Source organism: Solanum verrucosum, unplaced genomic scaffold (genome assembly GCF_900185275.1).
Source record: "Solanum verrucosum unplaced genomic scaffold, falcon-dt-bn FXZP01000176.1, whole genome shotgun sequence".
NCBI lineage: Eukaryota > Viridiplantae > Streptophyta > Magnoliopsida > Solanales > Solanaceae > Solanum > Solanum verrucosum.
The window spans coordinates 801,306-821,431 of record NW_026020412.1 but is presented as its reverse complement, the minus strand read 5'-3'; the positions used below and the strand labels follow the sequence as shown (position 1 = coordinate 821,431).

The following is a 20,126-nucleotide window of genomic DNA, read 5'->3' as shown; positions in this document are numbered from 1 at the left end:
AGAGTATTGAAGGGCAATTTCACACATTCTTTTGTCATTCATCCCAAACCTATCACAAAGCACAAACACTTACACACAAAAAATCCATGAATTTAACCATTTTATTTTACACCCACAACATATAGACCCCCCAAATATCACACCTCAGTCGAAATGTTACAAATACGAACAAAAAATAGTAAATTCTCACTTGATTATCAATAAGATCACACTTATATCAAGTGGGGAGAAGAACTTACTTCAAATTTGTCCAAATTTTCGCAACAAAAGAGGTAGATGAAATTAAATCTAGGTATTCCTTGCAATGTAGAATTAGGGTTTGATTTTCTCTTGATTTTGGAGTTATGGATGATGAAAAATGGTTATAGTGGTGAAGGGAGACGTTACAAATGGAGATAAAGTGAGAAAACCCGACTCTTGGCACTATGGATGTATTTAAAACCAACCCTTGGTTTATCAGGTCGCGCGGGTCGAGTCAGGAATCATTGTTGAGTTACTCATAACGGATCATGTGACTGCTCGTGAAGAGCACCACGTCTTGTGTAAGTGGTCGTGGACCTTACTTTGGAAGAAAAACTTACTTGTAGGTTCACGAGAGGCTATACAGTCCATTTGAGGTTAGACAAACCGTAAACCCTTCCTTGAACCATTTTATGCATTTTCCAGTAGGCTCCTGTTGTTGTCCTGTAAGCTTCACGGGCCCTGAAGATACTCATGAAGAGCACCACGGCTCGTCTTGCTGCTCGTGACAACTTTCTAGACTTCAACTTTTCTCCTACCTTTCCAATTCTTTCCTGCACACATGTACACACCATGACACTATAAAAATAATGAAAATATCCAAAACTTTAAACTACCTATTACTATTTCAATCATGGGTTGCTTTTCAAATAGTGCACAATTGAACATCGCGGCGCGACGCAGGGTACTTGATTACTCGGACTTCATCAAGCTTGTGTTCCTCAACTAGTTTTACCTCATTTGGGACTCCCAAGTATGCTTTGACTCGCTGGCCATTTGCTTTGAACCTCTCACTTTTTTCGTTCTCAAGTTCAATAGCAACCGACTAAAATACCTGAGTTACTTTGGATGGCCCAAACTATTTGGATCTCAATTTCCCAGGAAATAAGTGAAGCCTAGAGTTGAAAAGTAGTACTGAGTCACCAGGATTGAAATCTCTCTTCTCAATATGCTTATCATGATACCACTTCATCATTTCCTTATACAATGCAAATCGCTCATAAGCTCTCAAACGGAATTCATCCATTTCATTGATTTGATGTAATCTCAAATTCACTGCTTCATTCCAATTCAAGTTCAACATCTTCAGTGCCCACAGAGCTTTATGTTCCAGTTCCACCGGCAGATAACATGCCTTTCCAAACACCAACTGATATGGTGACATACCAATGGGTGTTTCGAAAGCTGTCTGATATGCCCATAGAGCATCATCTAACTTCCTTGCCCAATTTGTTCTATTGGTATTCACTGTCTTAGTCAATATTGATTTGATCTCCCTGTTTGACACTTCCACTTCACCACTTAGTTGTGGGTGGTACGGTGTTGTCACTTTGTGTTGTTTCACCCTATATTTAGCCAAAAGGGCGTTGAACACTTTATTACAGAAGTTTGAGCCTCCATCACTGATAATGGCTCTAGGTGTGCCAAATCTTTAAAATATGTTCTTCTTCAGAAAACCTGCAACATTTTCACTATCATTTTTCAGCAAGGCTATAATCTCAACCCATTTAGACACATAGTCCACTGACACCAGTATATATTTCTTCCCATAGGAGCTTACAAATGGTCCCATGAAATTGATCCCCCCACACATCAAACAATTCAACCTTCAGAATGGGTATCATTTGTAGCTCATGACGACAAGAGATAGCTCCTTGCCATTGACACACATCACTGCCTTTAACCAAGTCAAATGAATCCTGATGGATTGTAGGCCAATAATATCCACTTTGAAATACCTTGTGGACAGTATGTGCACCCCGATGGTGACCACCTACCAGAGAGGACTGACAATCCTCTAAGATACTCAACATTTCAGCTTCAGGTACACATCGCCTGAGGATGTTATCAGCACATACCCGGTATAAATAAGGTTCATCCTAGAAGTACTTACCCAAATCATGTAGGAATTTCTTCCTTTGTTGAAATGTCAACCCTTCAGGCATTAACTTACTGACAAGATAATTAGCAAAGTCAGCAAACCAAGAAATGAGATCAAGAGTGGCAGCTAATACCTTCTCATCTGGGAATGAGTCATTAATGTCTAACTCAAGTTCTTCTTTATTTTCTGCCTCAAGCCTGGACAAGTGATCAACCACCTGATTTTCATAACCTCTTCTATCTTTGACTTCAAAGTCAAATTCTTGAAGTAACAACACCCATCTTATCAATCTTGGCTTTACGTCTTTAGTCGCCATTAAATACCACATTGTTGTATGGTCAGTGTGAGTCACCACTTTAGTACCCAACAATGGACCTTAACTTCTCAAATGCATACACTACGACAAGTAACTGCTGCTCAATGATAGTGTAGTTTCGTTGCGCTCCATTAAGTGCCTTGCTAGCGTAGTAGATTGGGTGAAATATCTTGTTTCGCTTTTGCCCCAGTACAACTCCTAAGGCAATATTACTTGCATCACACATTACTTCAAATGGTTCTGACCAGTCTGGGCCAATGATCACTAGGGCTGAGACCAATTTTGCCTTTAGGCACTCAAAATATTTTATACACGCATCATAAAAAACGAATTTCATTTCTCTAACAGTTTGCACAAAGGGTGTGCATTTTTTGAGAAGTCTTTGATGAAACGCCTATAGGAACCTGCATGCCCCAAAAAACTCTGAATTCCTTTTACAGAAATAGATGGGGCAACTTTTTGATTACCTCAATCTTTGCTTTGTCTACCTCTAATCCCTTCTGCGACACTTTATGGCCGAGGACTATGCCTTCCTTGAATATGAAGTGACATTTTTCTTAGTTAAGCACCAAGTTATCTTAATCACATCTCTATAGGGCCCTGCTAATTAAGATTTGACAAACAGTCATCAAAGGTGTCACCTACCAGAGAGAAATCATCTATGAACACTTCCAAAGTGTCCTCTACCATGTCCGAGAAGATGGACATCATACACCTCTGAATAGTTGGTGGTGCATTACACAGTCCAAATGGCATACGTTTGAATGCAAATGTACCATAAGGACATGTAAAAATTGTTTTCTCTTGATCTTCCAAAGTAATTGATAGCTTGTTATAGCCAGAGTATCCATCTAAAAAATAGTACCAACCTTTACCCACCAACCTATAGAGCATCTGGTCCATGAATGGCATTGGGAAGTTGTCTTTCAAGGTCCACTTGTTCAGTTTCTTATAATCTATGCACACTAGCCAACATGCAATCGGTCTCTGTGGAATTAGCTCATTCTTTTCATTTGCAACCATTGTTATTCCACCCTTCTTGGGCACACACTACACTGGGCTAACCCAATGACTGTCATAAATGGTGTATACCACTCCTGCATCCAACCACTTAATAATCTATTTTTAACCACCTCTTGCATTGGTGGATTTATCCTTCTTTGGTGCTCTATACTTGGGCTACAATCTTCCTTAAGCTAGATTTTATGAGTACAAATACCCGGAGGTATTCCAATGATATCAGCAATGGTCCACCCAATTGCTCTCCTGAACCTTGTCAAGACTTTTACCACTGCTTGCACCTATTCAACACTAAATTCTACAGCCAAAATAACTGGCAACATGTTATTAGTACTCAAAAAGACATACCTCAGGTAGTTGGGTAACTGTTTCAACTTAAGCACATGCGGCTCCTTAATAGATGGCTTTGTTGGAGGACTTGGCCTATTCTTCAGGTCTAAGTCTAACATCTTTGGTGAGCATGAGTGTGACCCATGCCTTGCAGGGCATTTAGAGTCTCCATATAATCATCATAGAAGTCTTCCTCAAAATTCATTATTATTGCCGCAATGGTCTCCACAACAAATATTTCTTCAATTGAAGCTTCTGGCTCACCCTCATCAATAATATCAATTGCAGACACTACACTCATATCTTGTGGTTGCTTCATAGACTTACAAACTTTGGACTTCACTAATTCATTGTTGAGTCTGAATTTTAGATCTCCACTCTCAACGTCAACCAGAGCTCTACCTGTAGCCAGAAATGGCCTTCCTAAAATTATGAGAACCTCGAAATCTACTTCACAATCTAGAATCACGTAGTCAGCAAGAAATATAAAAATATCCAATTGTACAAGGACATCGCATAAAATACCCACAGGTCGCTTCACTGACCTATCTACCATAATCAACCTCATTACAGTGGGTTTTGGAACACCCAAACCCAATTGTTTATATATAGCTAATGGCATCAGATTGATGCTTGCCCCCAGATCACATAGGGCTTTTACAAACTCGAGCCGCCGATAGTGCATCGGATAGTGAATGCACCTGCTCCAAAGCTTCTACTAACAAAATGTTTACTGATAACTAACTAAGCATCGCTAGAACTTTGCAAACTTCCTATCTTCAGCTTTCTATTCAATAGAATATTGACTAGTTAATAAATTCCAGTAGTTTACTCGATTACTAGACATATAAGATTTCTATGTGTGGGCCTTCTTAGCTCAAAGGTTAGATCATCGCATTTGTAATGTGATGTTTATCGATTTGATTTTGATAGTCGGCTTTTCTCTATTATTTTTCATTTTTTAGATGATTGATAATTTATTTGTACCCGATGAAGAAAAGGGATCACTTCTGATGGACTCGTTGAGAATTATTCTGATCTCGTTCATGGTCTACTAGAAGTAGAGGGCGCTCTGGTGGGATTTTCACGGACATAAAAAGATTGCAGTCAGTTTGATAATGATCGAGTGCTATTGTTTCTTTGGCCCGAATCGAGGAATCCCTTAGATGTGAGTGATTGAGACTGATCATGATACAAAAGGTGTCTTCACACTGGGTTGTTGATACAATAGTCAGGAAAATTATTACATTGTGGAGGGAATAGGGAAAAGAGTGGATCTGCAGGGTCCCAAATGAATTGTCTTATTTGAAAAAGTCTGTGAGATCTATCTCGTGTCTAGTACTGCATGGTTCCACTCTGCAAGAACCCCAAATCATTCTCTTGAAGCTCATTCTCTTCATCATAAATGATCTGCTTGCCCCGGAATGACCTTGACCAATAGGGAAATTCCAATTCATTGGTCCTTTTTTATACAATCAAATAGGAAACCCCAAGGATGTCATATTCTAGGAGCCCAATGTTCAACAAACGTACAAAGTGGACCACAGTTTGGGTGACCCTCTTCTTCCCATTCGGTTTGGGTAATAATCTTATCTTTTGAGAATAATAAAAAATGGATAGTGTTCAATTGGAAAATGAAAACGTGACTAAATTGGTCCTAGTTACTCTTCGGGGTGAAGTAGAAGAAGGGGGGATTCTCGAATGCGGAAAAGGATCCAATGAATTTTAAAGAATTGAACGAGGAGCCGTATGAGGTGAAATGCTAATTGAATAGATTTTTTTTATTTAGTGGTTTTTGCCCAATCTGCTATCCAAAAGAAAAGGGAATGGCTCGGCTATCGTACCTAGTCAGGCCAGAAAAATAGATTAGATATAAATTAGATAAAATAAATGAGTTGAAAAAAAGTAAAGAACAAAGGAATACTTAAGTTGATTCCAAGATGTATGATTGAATCAAAGTAATTTGTACTTCATTCAAGCATTGGAACTCCTGTCTCATATCAATTAAGAGGGATCATGGAAATAACAAGTTCAAAGTCACTCTTGCTTCAGCCACCTCTACATTAGTCACATTTTTCACCTCAACTTCTGCTTCCTCATTGCTCTCTATGCTCTATTCCTGCTCAATACCCGAAGGCTTTAATTCAGTAAAGATCTTACCACTTCTTATGGTAATCGCCATTCACTGTCCATCCTTTTTTGGATTTTGAATAGTTTCACTAGGTAGTGAACCATTCTTTCTCGGATTGAGCAAAACTGACAATTGTCCCAACTGTTGTTCCAATTGTTTGATGGAAGTGGTGTGAGAATCCACCAGTTGACTCATACTAGAGAAATTACTCTTCATTTCTTTGATGCCTGCATCAGTTGATTCAACCTTTTGAAGCATCTTAGCCAACATTTCCTCCATTTTGGACCCATTGGAACTATTCCTCGCTCGATCTCTATTACGTGAAGGTATGCACACACCACTGCAGTTTTTGTACCCATCTATGTTCTTCCAGTTTCCTTGCTCTCGGTTTCTTGACCTTTCATATTTCCCCTCTCTTTGGTAGCTCCCACCTTGATATCCCGAATTATATCATTGGTTTCCCAAGTTATAATTCTGGAAACCCCTAATTACCCAAGTATTTGGCCTCCTCATCTAAGTCGTTGTCTTCATTTTCATACCTGTTTAAAGCACCGACAATATTTACCTTCTCTGAACCTGACATGATATGTTTTGTGAGGAGATCCATCTGATTCCTCATGTGGGCCATATCCTGGTTCTTTTGTTCTTCCCACTTCTTTTGCTCAGTTGAGAGCTCAAATGTGAACCCAAGATCCCCTACCTCAGCAGCTCTGGTGTGCCATGCTCTATTGTTCTTAGAGACCATTAATATCATAATCTCCAGGAATAGCTTCCTCATGAATGATTCTCCACACACTGCATCAATAATAGGTTTAGTAACAAAATTAAGTGATCTATAGAATGCCTGCTTTAAATGTTTTTCGGTGAGGCCATGGTTTGGGCACTTCTTCAGCTTTTGGCTGAATCTCCACCAAGTGTCATGCATTTCTTCCCCTGGTAGTTGCTTGTGAGTCCCTATCTCATCCTTCATTTGTAGATCTTTGGCTTCAGGGAAAAACCTTTCCAATAATGCTTCCTTTGGTTCGGCCCAAGTCCTAATTGAGTCATCTGGCAATTCATTCAACCAGTTTGTCGCCTCCCCAGTCAGAGACAACGAAAATAACCTCAGCCTCATAGCGGTTTGACTAACCCCAAAAATTTCCTATGATTTGTAAATTGCTACAAAGTTCATCAGATGTTGGTTTGCATCATCACTAGCCGCACCTCTGAACATTCCCTTCAAGTATAGAAATTGAATCATCGTGCTAGTAATTGTGAACTTCACACATGAAGGTAATATTGATAGCATGATCGCTCTGGTGGCATTCATTCAACCAGTTTGTCGCCTCCCTAGTCAGATACAACAAAAATAACCTCAGCCTCATAGCGGTTTGACTAACCCCAAGGATTTCCTATGATTTGTAGATTGCTACAAAGTTCATCAGATGTTGGTTGGCATCATCACTAGCAGCACCTCTGAACATTCCCTTTAAGTTCAGAAATTGAATCATCGTGCTAATAATTGTGAACTTCACACATGGAGGTAATATTGGTAGCATGATCGCTCTGGTGGCTCTAGCCCCATCCAAATCTAAGTAGTCCTCTTCGAAGACCATTTGAGTTGGTTGTTATGCGTGACCCCTTAGAGCTAGTATTTGTCGGTGGGGGAGGAGTTATCTCTTCCACTCATTCATGTTCCTCCACCACCCTAGGTGGGTGATTTAAAACATTATCAAGGAACACTCTCTAGTAATACAGTCCAGAATTTGTAGAATGATGGGCAATGGATGGCAGTCACTACTCGAGGTGGAAAGCAGACCATAGATCCTCTTATGCCTACCGAAGTGGAAAGTATCAAGGAACCTAACAATACCGAAGTTGAAAAAGTGGAGAGGCCCAAAGATCATGTTTGGAAAGAAGAGGAATCCACTCAAAAGATAATTCTGATGTCTCGACCTCTTCCTTCTTTTCCCTAAATATTAGTCAAGAAGGCCGGGTAAGAAAAATATCACAAGTTCATCTCGATGTTGAAACAATTCTCAATTAACGTTCCCTTGATTGAAGCACTAGAATATATGTAGAGCTATACTAAGTTCATTAAGGATCTAATGACTAAAAAGAGGGTCACAAATTTTGAAGAAAATGAGAAGTTGCAACATTATAGTGCCATTGCTACCAGATCTTTTGTGCAAAAAAAGCGGATCCTGGAGCGTTCACCATTCCTTGTACGATTGATGCATTATGTTTTGCTAAAGCCCTATGTGACTTGGGTGCTAGCATTAACTTGATGCCTCTATAAGTGTTCAAACGTTGGGCATTGGAGCCCCTAAACCTACTGCAATGCCACTGCTTATGGCTGATTGCAGCGTTAAGAAAAAAATTGGTGTTCTTCAGTATGTTCCGGTTAAAGTTGAGGCGTTCATATTTCCTGTGGACTCCGTGATCTTGGATTTGAGGTTGACTTTGAAGTGGCCATCATCATAAAGAGACCACTCCTTGCAACTGGGCGTGCTTTAGTTGATATAAACAGATGGCAGATAAATTTTAGATTGAATAATAAAGAGGTAACTTTCAACATTTGAAAGTCAATTTCGCATCAAAATGATCTCAAGATGGTGTCTATTGTGAATGTCACAACTCAGGAGCAACAAAAAGTGCCAGTTGAAGAAATATTAGGTGTTGAGTCATTATCAGTTGTGATCATTAATTTTGATGTAGAGCACATTACAGATTATTATGAAATGGTGAATTCACTTGATAGAATTGGGAAGTTTAATCTGGCACCAAAGAAGCTAGATCTGAATCTGAAGAATAGGGAGACCCTGCATTCAAAACCATCTATTGATATGCCCTCGAAGTTTGAACTAAAAGCTCTCTCATCTCACTTGAGGTATGTGTTTTTAGGCCAAAATAATACTTTTCCAGTCATCATTGTTGTTGATCTAACTGAAGGGAAAGTAGAGGCTTTGATATCAGTGTTGAGGCATTTCAAGAGGGCGATTGAATGGACTATTGATGACATCATATGCATTCCACCGTGCATTTGTTCTCATAAATTCAACTCATGCCTTAGTGTAAACCAAACATTGAGCACTAGAGGAGACTAAATCCACCCATTCAAGATGTTTTCAAGAAGCATATCATAAAGTGGTTGGATGTTGGGGTGGTTTATCCTATTGGTGATAGTAAGTGGGTAAGTCCTGTCTAATCCATGCCTAACAAGGGAGGAATCATTGTGGTTCCTGATGACTAGTAGAATTACAATTATTTGAGACCTATTTAGTTCAACAATTAGTGTCCACAATGCGTAATTATGCATATTCTAATGATATCTTGATGATTTGCAGCTATGAAGGCTAAGGGACAAGGAAAGGATGAATGTTCTAAAGAATGACCAAAAATATGAAAAGTGTAAATTCCACATTGTTGATCACCTAACAAGAAGGAAGGATCGCCCAAGTGGCATGAACTCACCCAAATTGATAGTGTACAAGAACTAAATTAATTAAGGTAGGTCGGCAAACTCAAATATGAATGGCGACTCACTAAATGAAAAAGGGCAAACAAGAAGACTATCTCCGAAGGTGACAATTTGGAGAAAAATTGAAGGTTTAAAAGGGAAACAAAGGTGGTACTCAGTGATCCACCGAATGTTAAAGGTGGACTCGAACGAGCTCGCTGATTGAGGTTCAAACATCTGAAGCCTAAAGCAAGAGAAAGGCAAGCTAAGGAGAAATTAGTGATCAACCGAATGTGCTCGAGGTGCCCGACTAACGTCACCAAATAGGACACACAATGAGTTTTGGGCCAAATTTTGGGAAATTTTAAGTATCCCAAAGGAGAGAGAAAGAAGGGTGTGAATATTATTAGAGAGTTCTGGATATTAAGGAGAGAGAAACACTTTACTTTGTGAAGAACACTTTTAGTTTTGAGGTTTTCAACTTTTTCTCTTGAAATTGACAATTTGAAGTTGAATTCAAAATGGTTATTGCTCGTACTTGCTTAATTTCATATTACCCATGGTTTCTCTCATGTAAGGTATAATTTCTTTGCACTTTGTGATAGGTGGCTAAAACTCAAAGTCTCGAGGTGCAATTATGGGGTTGGGTGTTTATTTAATGTAGTAGGTATTGTGTTATGCTCTATATTGCTGATGTTCATCCATAGATTTGGGTAATTAGCATGGGGTTAATTTATGAGTTAAGGTTTCAAACTTAATTCCTACTTCCGATCTCAGATTGACACTCAAGCATAATTGGTTGGAGTGGGTAATTAGTTGGATACTTGCAATTTAGGTTTGATGTTTTTTATTTGCTTGAAAATAGAGATTATGGGTCAGATCTATTTTCCATATTTCTGTATTAAAAGATAGAATAGTGTAACGTATTGGGTTGTTTAGTTTTTCACTTACATGAGACCGAAAAAAGATTATATGAATTGATGTTATGATATCGAACGAAGATTAATGTCATTGAAGATGACCCAGCCTATCCATAAATGTTTAGCACTATAGAACAACACTATTACCCTTATGTGATATCAATTTCCAATCCCCGTACCCCTAGATTTCTTGTTACAAATTTGAATTTTTGAAATCTTAGTTTAGTTATGACTATTGATAACAAATGAATCGATTTACATTTCAAATTTCTTGAGAGAGTTCGCTGCGCTATATCATTCTCTAGGGATTTGACCCTAACTCATCATTGGATATTTTTCTTGACTATGACTGCTTACTCTTTTGAATTGTTTTAGAGAGTAGTTTGAGAATTATCAAAAATGGCACCATGATCAGGGAATGATGGCTGAGAATTTCATTTGAGAAATCAGTTTGTAAATTTGTTTAGTTGTAGACTTGTAGTAGATTGTTGCTTGGTGTTGTTGTTTTCTGATTTGCAGGTCTAAAACATGAGTGACCAAGGTAGTGACAATGATAGTCACTACAGTCAAAATGAAAACATGGGTGATTTGAATCACTAGCCCATGAATGTCATTCATCCGGTTACCTCCCACAACTGTGATGACAGTTTTCCATGTAACCGAAACAATGCTACAACTGCTCCAGTTAAGAGGAATGTTTGGGGGTTTAGCTCATGAAGACCCCCTTAACACCTTTGGAATTTTGTGGATCTGTGTGGGCTATTTGTGTTCAAAAATATCTTACAAGAATGCATAAGGTTGAGATTATTCCCATTCTCTTTGATGGGTGAACCTACTAGGTGGTTGGCGGAGTTGCCAAATAATTCTATCACTTCTTGGGAGGAGTTGACCGAAACATTCTTGGAGAGATTCTTTCCCCCTCAAAGATGGTAAAACTCATGGACCAAATCCAAAACTTTAAGAGAATTGAAGGTAAACATGGTTGTGGTTCAATAAATTACTCTTGCAATGCCCAACACATGGTGTCCTAGACCATTTGATGTTGTAATACTTCTATCGTAGCCTTGATTCAATCAACAAAGGTGTGGCTAATCAACTTGCCCAAGGTGGGATGATGTGACAACCATATGAGGTAAAATTGTTGTTGCTTGATGACATGATCAAAGTGAACCGAGCATGACATACTAGAGAGAATCAAATATCTTCTATAAAACTGAGCATAAACAAGGAAAAAATATAGAAAGAGCATGACCAAGATGAGAACATGGACAAAATGATGACTTAGATCAATTTATTGTCCAAGGATGTCATGGGAGGTGGATTGAAATCAGTGAATGAGATTGGAAAAAATAGTGGGCAGTACCCGAAAGATGCCACATTTGAGGCATTATACAATGAGGAAGTATAATATTTGGGAAACCAAATTGGTACAATGAGGAAGTATAATATTTGGGAAACCAAATTGGGGAGGGGGGGGGGGGGGGTTCTCACCCAATCAACCAACGATAAGGTGGGAACCAAGGTTGGAATAAGGAAAGTGATAGTAGTTGGAAAGATTGGAGAGGTGTAAATTGGAGAGATAGGGAGGCTAAAAAGATAGGTATATTCTTCCCTATGATCGTCCTCGACCAAAATATTTAGGTGGTGTGGAAGTGAATCGGATCGAGGATATGTTTACAAGGATCTTCAACAAGGTGTTAAAGGAATTAAAGAATGACTTCTCCACCTTATCTCAAATGGTGACCTCTCATTCGATGACGATAAAAAAACTAGAGACTCAAATGTGCTCAACTCATCTCAATACAAGGAAAAAGAGAACATTGTCTAATGATTCCACACCGAACCCCAAAAATGATTGTTGAGAAATTGAGAACTATGTTGTACCACGATTCTAAGTAAGATGCTTCTTGGGAAGCAGCCCAAGTTTTACTTTTGTTTTATTTCTTTTAATAATGTGTGTTATGATTGTAGGTTGAAAGGAAGTCAAAGTGTTGTGAAGGAAGAATTAGGCGACGCCAAAACTATATCGGTGATCCGCCGAAGGCATTGTACAGACTCATTCTTGTCTGCCTTTTGAGATGGAAAATGTGAAAAATTGTACTATCAACTTAGGCAATCTAAGCTCCAAATGGTGATCCACCAAAGTACACTATGCGGACTCCAAGAATCAACCTTTAGGTTTGGTATTCATTCAGGCCTCTTCTACGAGCTTCAGCTCCTTCGGCAATTCACAAAATGTACTTAGTGACGTTAGTCATGATCGCCTAATGCGCCTGACATAAAAAGGCCAAGGGTCTTTTCATTTAAAAAAAGAAACCATTTAATATCTTTGAACTCTTTTGATTCCCTAAGCTTCCAATACCATATTTTAGTGTACCAATAAGTTAAATATTTAAATGAGTGCCTAAACTTTCCAAAATTGATTGTGTTGGTTGAGTGTTGAAATTGAGTCCTCAATTGTACTGGATCTTGATTAAGTTTCATGTGGATGAAGTCTAATTAGCCCGATCTTGCTTCAATTGTATGATTTTGACCAACGATAGATGGAGTGACGACTTACTTAAGGGAAAATCATCAATTAGAGTGATAAATTATGCTATTTAGGGAAGTTTGAATACCCATGTGTAGAAAATGCATATGGGTAGATTGTAAAGTTGTTGGGGAATCGGATATTGTTGCATATTGTGACTTGTTTCGTGAAAAGAGGCATTTGCTGAACATTGCATGTTCAGGGGGCTTGTCTTAGCCCACCAAGGTGCTTAGACGAATTGTCGAATAAGACTTAGATCACCTTTATTGCTTGAATGTGTAGCAGGGGTACTGTTCCATTCGACGGACTTGTCTTAGTCCGCCGAAACCTACTCAGCGAATTTCCAAGTGGGAATGGACATCACTCTTTATTCATGTTTCTTTTGATTTTGCATTGTTACTTTTGGCGGACTTTTCTAGCCCACCGAAACCAATTTGGTGAATCACTGAGATGAGTTTACTCCGCCCATCATGGTTGAGTCCCTTGAATTTTTGCACTGTCCATTTCAGCGAGCTCGCCTAACTTGTTAGGCAAACCACCTTCCTAGTAGGCGAGCCTCATAGCATTTTTGAACTATACTTGATTTTGGATTTTGATTGCAACTAACCATCATCTATTCGATGTTTGTAGTGATTGTGCTATGCAGGAAATGTTTAAGACCAAGGGGAAGCAAGTTGTGACTTCTGATACGGAGTCAAAAAGACACTTATCTCCTATCCTCCTCCTTTGAAAAGGCATAGGGAGATTACAATCAATGAGCCATCTGAGTCTCCTCTCCCACAACCAACCATTCAACGCTCTTCTACGCGTGTGTGTGAGCAACCTAAAAAGGTAGTTGCTAGAAAAAGGACAGATGTCAGGTCCAAGTTGATGTACTCCTCTTCTACTCAGGCACCCATTTCTTGTGTTCTCCATGTTATTTCATCAAGGGCCCTCGACAGGCTTAAGACTACTAGAGAGTGTACTAATCTTGAGGAGATGTCACTCTCCACAAATAGTGTCATGAGTGACGACTCGGCAATATGTGACACCATTAAATTTCACAGGTTTGAGAGGTTTACCAAACCTCAAAATCCTTATGTTCTAGCTTGGGTAAGAGAATTTTACACTGCTTATGCACAAACATTACAGAATAAGAGAAATGGCAAAGTATGAAAGACCTTAGAAGAGCTTGAAGTTCATGGCAAGATGATTCAATGTCTTGAAATGCATGGCAAGATGTTTCAATGTCACGCGGGTACCATCAACACTGCTTTAGGCACCCCATCAAACCAACCTGATATCTTTACATTACGCATGCATCATGACATTGGCTATCTTAAGGGATGGTTGGCACCGCTCATCTTTGACATTTCTCCACATTGGATGGATGACTATGCAAGATAAAAAATAAGCACTTGAATGTTGGGCCTGGTACTGGTTTGGGTTTATTAAAAGTAATATTATGTCGTCACATAATGATTCCATCCTTCGGCATCCATTAGTTGTGTTAATGGGTATGATAATTGATAGAGAAAAGGTGAATGAGGGGCAAATTATTATTGAGGAGGTGCTATTGAGAGCCAGGCAAGAATATACCTCCCATCCACCGGTCTTGATCACACAGTTGTGTGAAGACGCAGAAGTTCCCCTTTAGGGGAAGACTAATTTTAGGATCAACTGGCCTCCTCCAATGATATCTAAAGGAATGAGGTTGACTATCTACGGGATGATGCATCTCAGCGGAACCGCCACCACCAGAGACCACGCCTGTGATTGATCCTGCCACTCTTGCTGTTGAGGCCACTCCATCCGTTCCTTCTGTGGAGTAGTCAGGTATACCCCAACCTTTCTCAATACCTTCTACTTCTAGTGCTACAATTGCACATGCCCTTTCTCCTATATCTCGTCCCCTTTGACCCAAGCCATGATTTATCAAATTGGCAATCTTGCCCGATTTACGGATGTGAGGGATGCAAGGGTCGAGAAGTATATGCCCTCGATGATTGATAGGGTTATTGAAGTTGATATAGCCTCTGTGAAATTAAGGATGGCTTAGTGTGAGACGCATATGGTATGTGATTGGATAACCTAACGATAAGGTTAAAAGGCAAGAGAAGGTAGAAGGTAGTTCAGCCACCTTGACTGACATGATGGTTGTTATTGGTACTCTGAGGGTTGATGCATATCAACTACGATCTATGGACATCTATATGCTATGGGGCGAGGTTCTTCTGCTCGATGTGCCTAAGATTGTACCTAATCATATTCCTCAAGTTGAGTCTCCTTCTGGGATTGCTGAACAACCGAGTGTTGATGATACCATAGTTGTCGATAGTGATGATGAGAGAGAGGATGATAGGGTCAATGATGATTGTCCAGGGAGACCGATGAGGAAGAACTAAGGAGAGAGGAGGATGAGTAGAGGATTGCAGTGACACTCTCAATATGACGTTGAATTCAAAGTGGGTATTGCTTGTACTTGCTTAATTTCATGTTACCCATTACTGCTTTTATGCAAGGTATAATTTCTTTACACTTTGTGATGGGTGGCTAAAGCGCCTACGATGGCATGTATAATTTGAAAGTTGAGTTCTACAGATGGCATGTACGGACCATAGGAAGATCTACGAATCGTACATGGAATCCGTAGAAAGTAGGTCAAATTTTAAGGTCCAATAACCCATCGACGGTTGACCAGTACAGTTCGTCTAAGGACCTATGAACCATAGGTCCAACCGTCGATGGGGTCCAACAGTTATTTTTCTTATAGGAGCTTTTGGGTCTTTTCCTAATTATTCTAACCCAATAATATGTCGTTTTACCCTTAACCCTATGCCCTATATAAAGATTTTTAACCCTCAAATTCCCCAATTGAACTCATTCTCCTAAATTCTCAAAAGTTGATCAAAATTGAACTCATTCTCCTAAATTCTCAAAAGTTGATCAAAGTTCTTCCCCAAATATTTCTCTCTAAAGCTTGAAGAAGAAGTCTAGGGTATCAAGATGAAGTCTCCAAATTCACCATTGATTGTAGGCTTTTGACATCAAGGTATGATAGTATTCGCCTATAGAGCTCTTTCCTCCATAGGGTTCCTAAATTCTCAAATTTTACAAGTTAGAATTTCCAATTAAAATTAGGGTTTTATTCAAACTCATGGGTTCCTTTCAATTATGATCAAATTGATAATTTATGCCTTTTTATACATGAATTGGAATAATTACATGTTTTTAAGTTGAATTCACTTGAACCCGTGCATAATCTATGATTTCTAGATTTTTATCATATGATGAAGCTTTTGAACTATGAAAGGTGAACTTATGAAGATTATGCATGTTTCTTTATGAAATTGATGAAAATGATTTAAGGTTTCTTTGAGAATAATCATCAATGTTGTTGTTGTTGTGAAAATATTTCTCACATACTACTCAAAACATGATTGTGAAAGGATTTTCTCATATAAAGGATTCATAAGGTTGAAAGGTTATCTCACCTAAAATGAATATAGATTAAGGAGCTATTCTAATGAATTCTAGCTTGTATTGGCTACTTGATGTGCCCTTTCCATGGATAATAAGATGAATATGACTTATGACTATTCTATGGGATTTATGCTTAACACCGAGAGGATATCGAGATGGAATCTCTCACGTAATTAAGGTCGGGTTTCTAGTAGCAATCTCATATCCCATAACTATGTGCCACCATAGGTTGTCTTAGATAGACATTAACTAGTGGATCTACCTAAGCTAGAAGTTTATGGTTCTTACCTTGGCAAGTAAGGACATCTCTTTTTGGTGTGGGATAGATACTAGATTCCATGTTATAGCTCACATGGTCTATGTCGGTTAAAGGTAAATTTCCCACAATAATGAACTAAGGTTACTCCTAGAAGTATTTCAAATGTCTTTTAAAGATGTTTAGCTTGCATTGACCATGATTTCGACTTATATTTTCTAACATGTTATTTTATTAATTAGCTTGGTGATTGCATGTCATATAAAGTCCCTTTTAGCATGATTTCATAACTCTTATGCATTGATATCATTCTTACTACATTCCATGTACTAAAGAATACTTGTGCCTACATTGTTTCACTATTGTAGGGTCCAACGCTTCCATCCCGCATACTCGTGGCTAGATTGATCCTAAGAGTTTTTTAAGAGATTGGTGAGTCTTGAGGTTCTGTGGACCGAGACTCTTTAATTTCTTTATGTCATTTCCATTTCAGAATTGTATGTGATGTATGGGTTACGTGCCAATCACTTTTCCTATGATGAACTAGATGACTTTAAGACTTATGTTAGACTACCACTTGTCAAACTCTTTATGATATAAATATGTCTTTTGAAATCTTTAAGATTCTATTATCTTGTATATGTATTCTAAGTGGCTTGTATAGGGTATCTCAGGGTCCTATAAGCCATGATAGGACTACAGTATACTTTGGGTCGTGCCATGATGAATTTTCTGTTGTAAATGACTTATTTGATGATTGTTTGGCCCATCTAGGTGATGTTCTGAAACGACGTGAAGAATGCAATCTTGTGCTAAACTGGGAGAAGTGTCACTTCAGGTGAAAGAGGGCATTGTTCTTGCTCATCGGATCTCTAACAAAGGCATTCAAGTAGATCAAGCTAACATTGAGGTGATTGAAAATTGGTCCCCATTTATCTCTGTGAAGAGTGTAAGAAGCTTTCTAGGAAATGTTGTCTTTTATCGAAGATTTATCAAAGACTTCTCCAAGATAATGCAACCACTATGCAAGTTACTTGAAAAGGAAACAAAATTTGAGTTTGATGATGCTTTCCTAAAGGCATTTGATGGGTCAAAAGAGAAGTTGATTTCTACACCTATCATCTTTCACCAGATTGGGGATAGTCGTTTGAAGTTATGTGTGATGCGAGTGGGGTGGCGCTTGGTGTGGTGTTAGGGAAATGACGTGATAAGATTCTTCATCCCATATAATATGCTAGCAAAGTCCTAAATGTTGCTAAAAGGAACTACACAGTCACTAAGAAAGAACTTCTTGTCATAGTCTTCGCATACGAGAAATTTAGATCTCATTTACTTGCACCAAAGTCATTGTGAACCCTGATCAGGTAGCATTAAGGTACCTTATGGTCAAAGAACGATGCTAAACAAAGACTGGTTTTGTTTAAAAGGTCTACGGTCCATAGACGGGCTTTTGTAAAGGTAGTAACTTTAAATAAAAGACATGAAGCACGATCCTTTCAAATAAACCCCTTCAAATTTAATTCTTCCCCCATTACCCTTCCCTCTCCAACTGTTACAAACTCCACAACTCCCCTTCCAACCATTTCCATTCCAATACCCAACTATTAAAACCCCTAAATTCCATTAACATCATCTTCTCAAACTTTCATTCTTCCTCTTCTTTCCCCGAAAATATCAAAATTCACCAAGAAAACTGCCAAGGTCGTGGATCAGTAGCATCAAGTCTTCGACAATTGCAAGAGCACTCACACAACTTAAATTCATGCAATCAAGTAAGGGTTTTCGATCCTCACACTCCTTTGTGTTAAATTTTAGGTGTTAACACTTGACCTAGGGTAGGAATATTTGTTGTGCTAAGTGATTTAATCTTATTGTTAAAAAAAATAACCTTAGGGATGATAGTTTTGTGAGTTTTTTGAATTAAATACATTATCCATAATTAGAATCAATAGGTTGGGTTGCTTGTTGTCTTATAAATGTGAGGTATGAAAGAACCAACACTATGCAAGGAATTTTGTACCCTATGAAGGTCTCCTATGGACCGTAGATTTTCTACGATCCGTAGTTGCCTTTTGTAGACAAGTCCAACTAACCAGTGTTGAAAATTTCATACCAGCCCTTGTACTCAAGCTATCTGCGAATCGTAGAACTTTCTACGAACCGTAGATAGGATTTGTACAAGATGTCTGAAAGTAAGAAAATATAAGTTGGGGACTATGAAGCATATCTTTGATCCGTAAAAACTTTTACGGCTCATAGATCAGTCTCGTAGTCCATATATGCAATTTCCAGTAGCTCTAGATAGGAACTACGAGACTGACCTATGGTCAGTAGAAACTTTGACAGACTATACTGGCTGCACGTAGTTCCATCTCCAAATCCATGTTTTAGGCGCTACTGGTTTTTCTTCACCCTCAGTCTTTACATTTTTAGTGCATTGGGGACATTGCACAAATTTTTATGTGGGGTTGGGATGAACTTCTTAAGAGTGCTAGGATGAAGTCTGAATAGCCCAGCCACTCGGATCTTGCCTTGGGGTTTTCTTGCCTGTAATCTTTTCAACAAGGAATATTTAATTTTTGATGAACCAGTACATTTAGGATGTAAATTGTGAAAGTAGACTAGAAGTAAAAGCATGATGACAAGATTGATGAAAAATGATATCCCTCCAGATTTTGGTGCTTTCTGTTATATATGTATTAATGATAAGCCAACTATGTTAGATATTTATATGACATGATAAGAACTTATAGGATAACATGACTTAAGCATGAACTAGATACATTGATAATTGATAGTGAAATGATGTGCCATGTGTGTGAGGTATTTATTCGTTCGCATGGTATGTGCCAATCTAGAACTTGCCCAGTTAGTCTTGCTTGGATAATTGAACTATTAATTAGGAAAGGATCATTGGTTGTTGTTGAAATTAAGTCCACTAAGTGATAATGCTCAAGCTACTCTTCAAAACAAAGTCGAAGAGTAAGCGGTCGTTGTCAATAATAATTGCCCAACTAGAGTCGGGGTCAAATTTCACAAGGAGTAGTGTGATGTTAAGAATCCAATGAGTGAATTAAGATGTGACTAATTCTAATGTAGCCAACGAGACGAATGGGTGGATGATTCTACAAAATTTAATCAAATAATTTCAAAGTCACAAGCTAACAACAATCTTGAAATAAACGGAATTTAAACTAATTGAGTTGATTCTAGGGGAGTGGGAACAGAAAATTGACGTGACAAAGGGGAAAATTGTATTTCTTACCAAAGCAAAACTATCATGGATAAGCTAGGTCAACTTTAATAATGCTAATCTTCTTTCGATCTCATAACATTAGTTCATAAAATCTCCTTTTGGTCTCATTTATGTGGTTTGCAATTCAACCCATTACTTTACTTTTACAACTAGATCCATCTGAATTGCAAACATTAAACTAATTACTAACTAATATTGGTCTCTTTCAAGCACCAATTTGAGATGTAAGCTAAGATTAAGTTGGCCACCCTAAACCCTAACTTAATCACAGGGTAACAACTCAAATCCATGATAGAAAGCAATAAAAAAGAGCAATAGAAGATACCCATTTAGTTAAAACAACA

The 20,126-nt window shown here is 38.4% G+C and overlaps 1 protein-coding gene across 1 annotated transcript; it reads right to left on the bottom strand.

Annotated features, from left to right (window-relative positions):
* Positions 1–5,970: 5,970 nt before the first annotated feature.
* Positions 5,971–7,033, bottom strand: LOC125840657 (uncharacterized). Its single transcript, XM_049519633.1, has 2 exons — positions 6,412–7,033; positions 5,971–6,350 (listed from the first exon to the last, which is right to left on the bottom strand). Exons 1-2 carry the CDS (start codon positions 7,031–7,033, stop codon positions 5,971–5,973), a joined length of 1,002 nt encoding a protein of 333 aa, XP_049375590.1.
* Positions 7,034–20,126: the final 13,093 nt, after the last annotated feature.

Bases quoted from the DNA above. Each gene is read 5' to 3' on its own strand.
- LOC125840657 (XM_049519633.1), bottom strand. From the start codon at position 7,033: ATGAGGCTGAGGTTATTTTCGTTGTCTCTGACTGGGGAGGCGACAAAC. The intron at 6,351-6,411 runs GTAATTAGGGGT...CGGGATATCAAG, and splicing joins TGAGGAGGCCAAATACTTGG to GTGGGAGCTACCAAAGAGAG.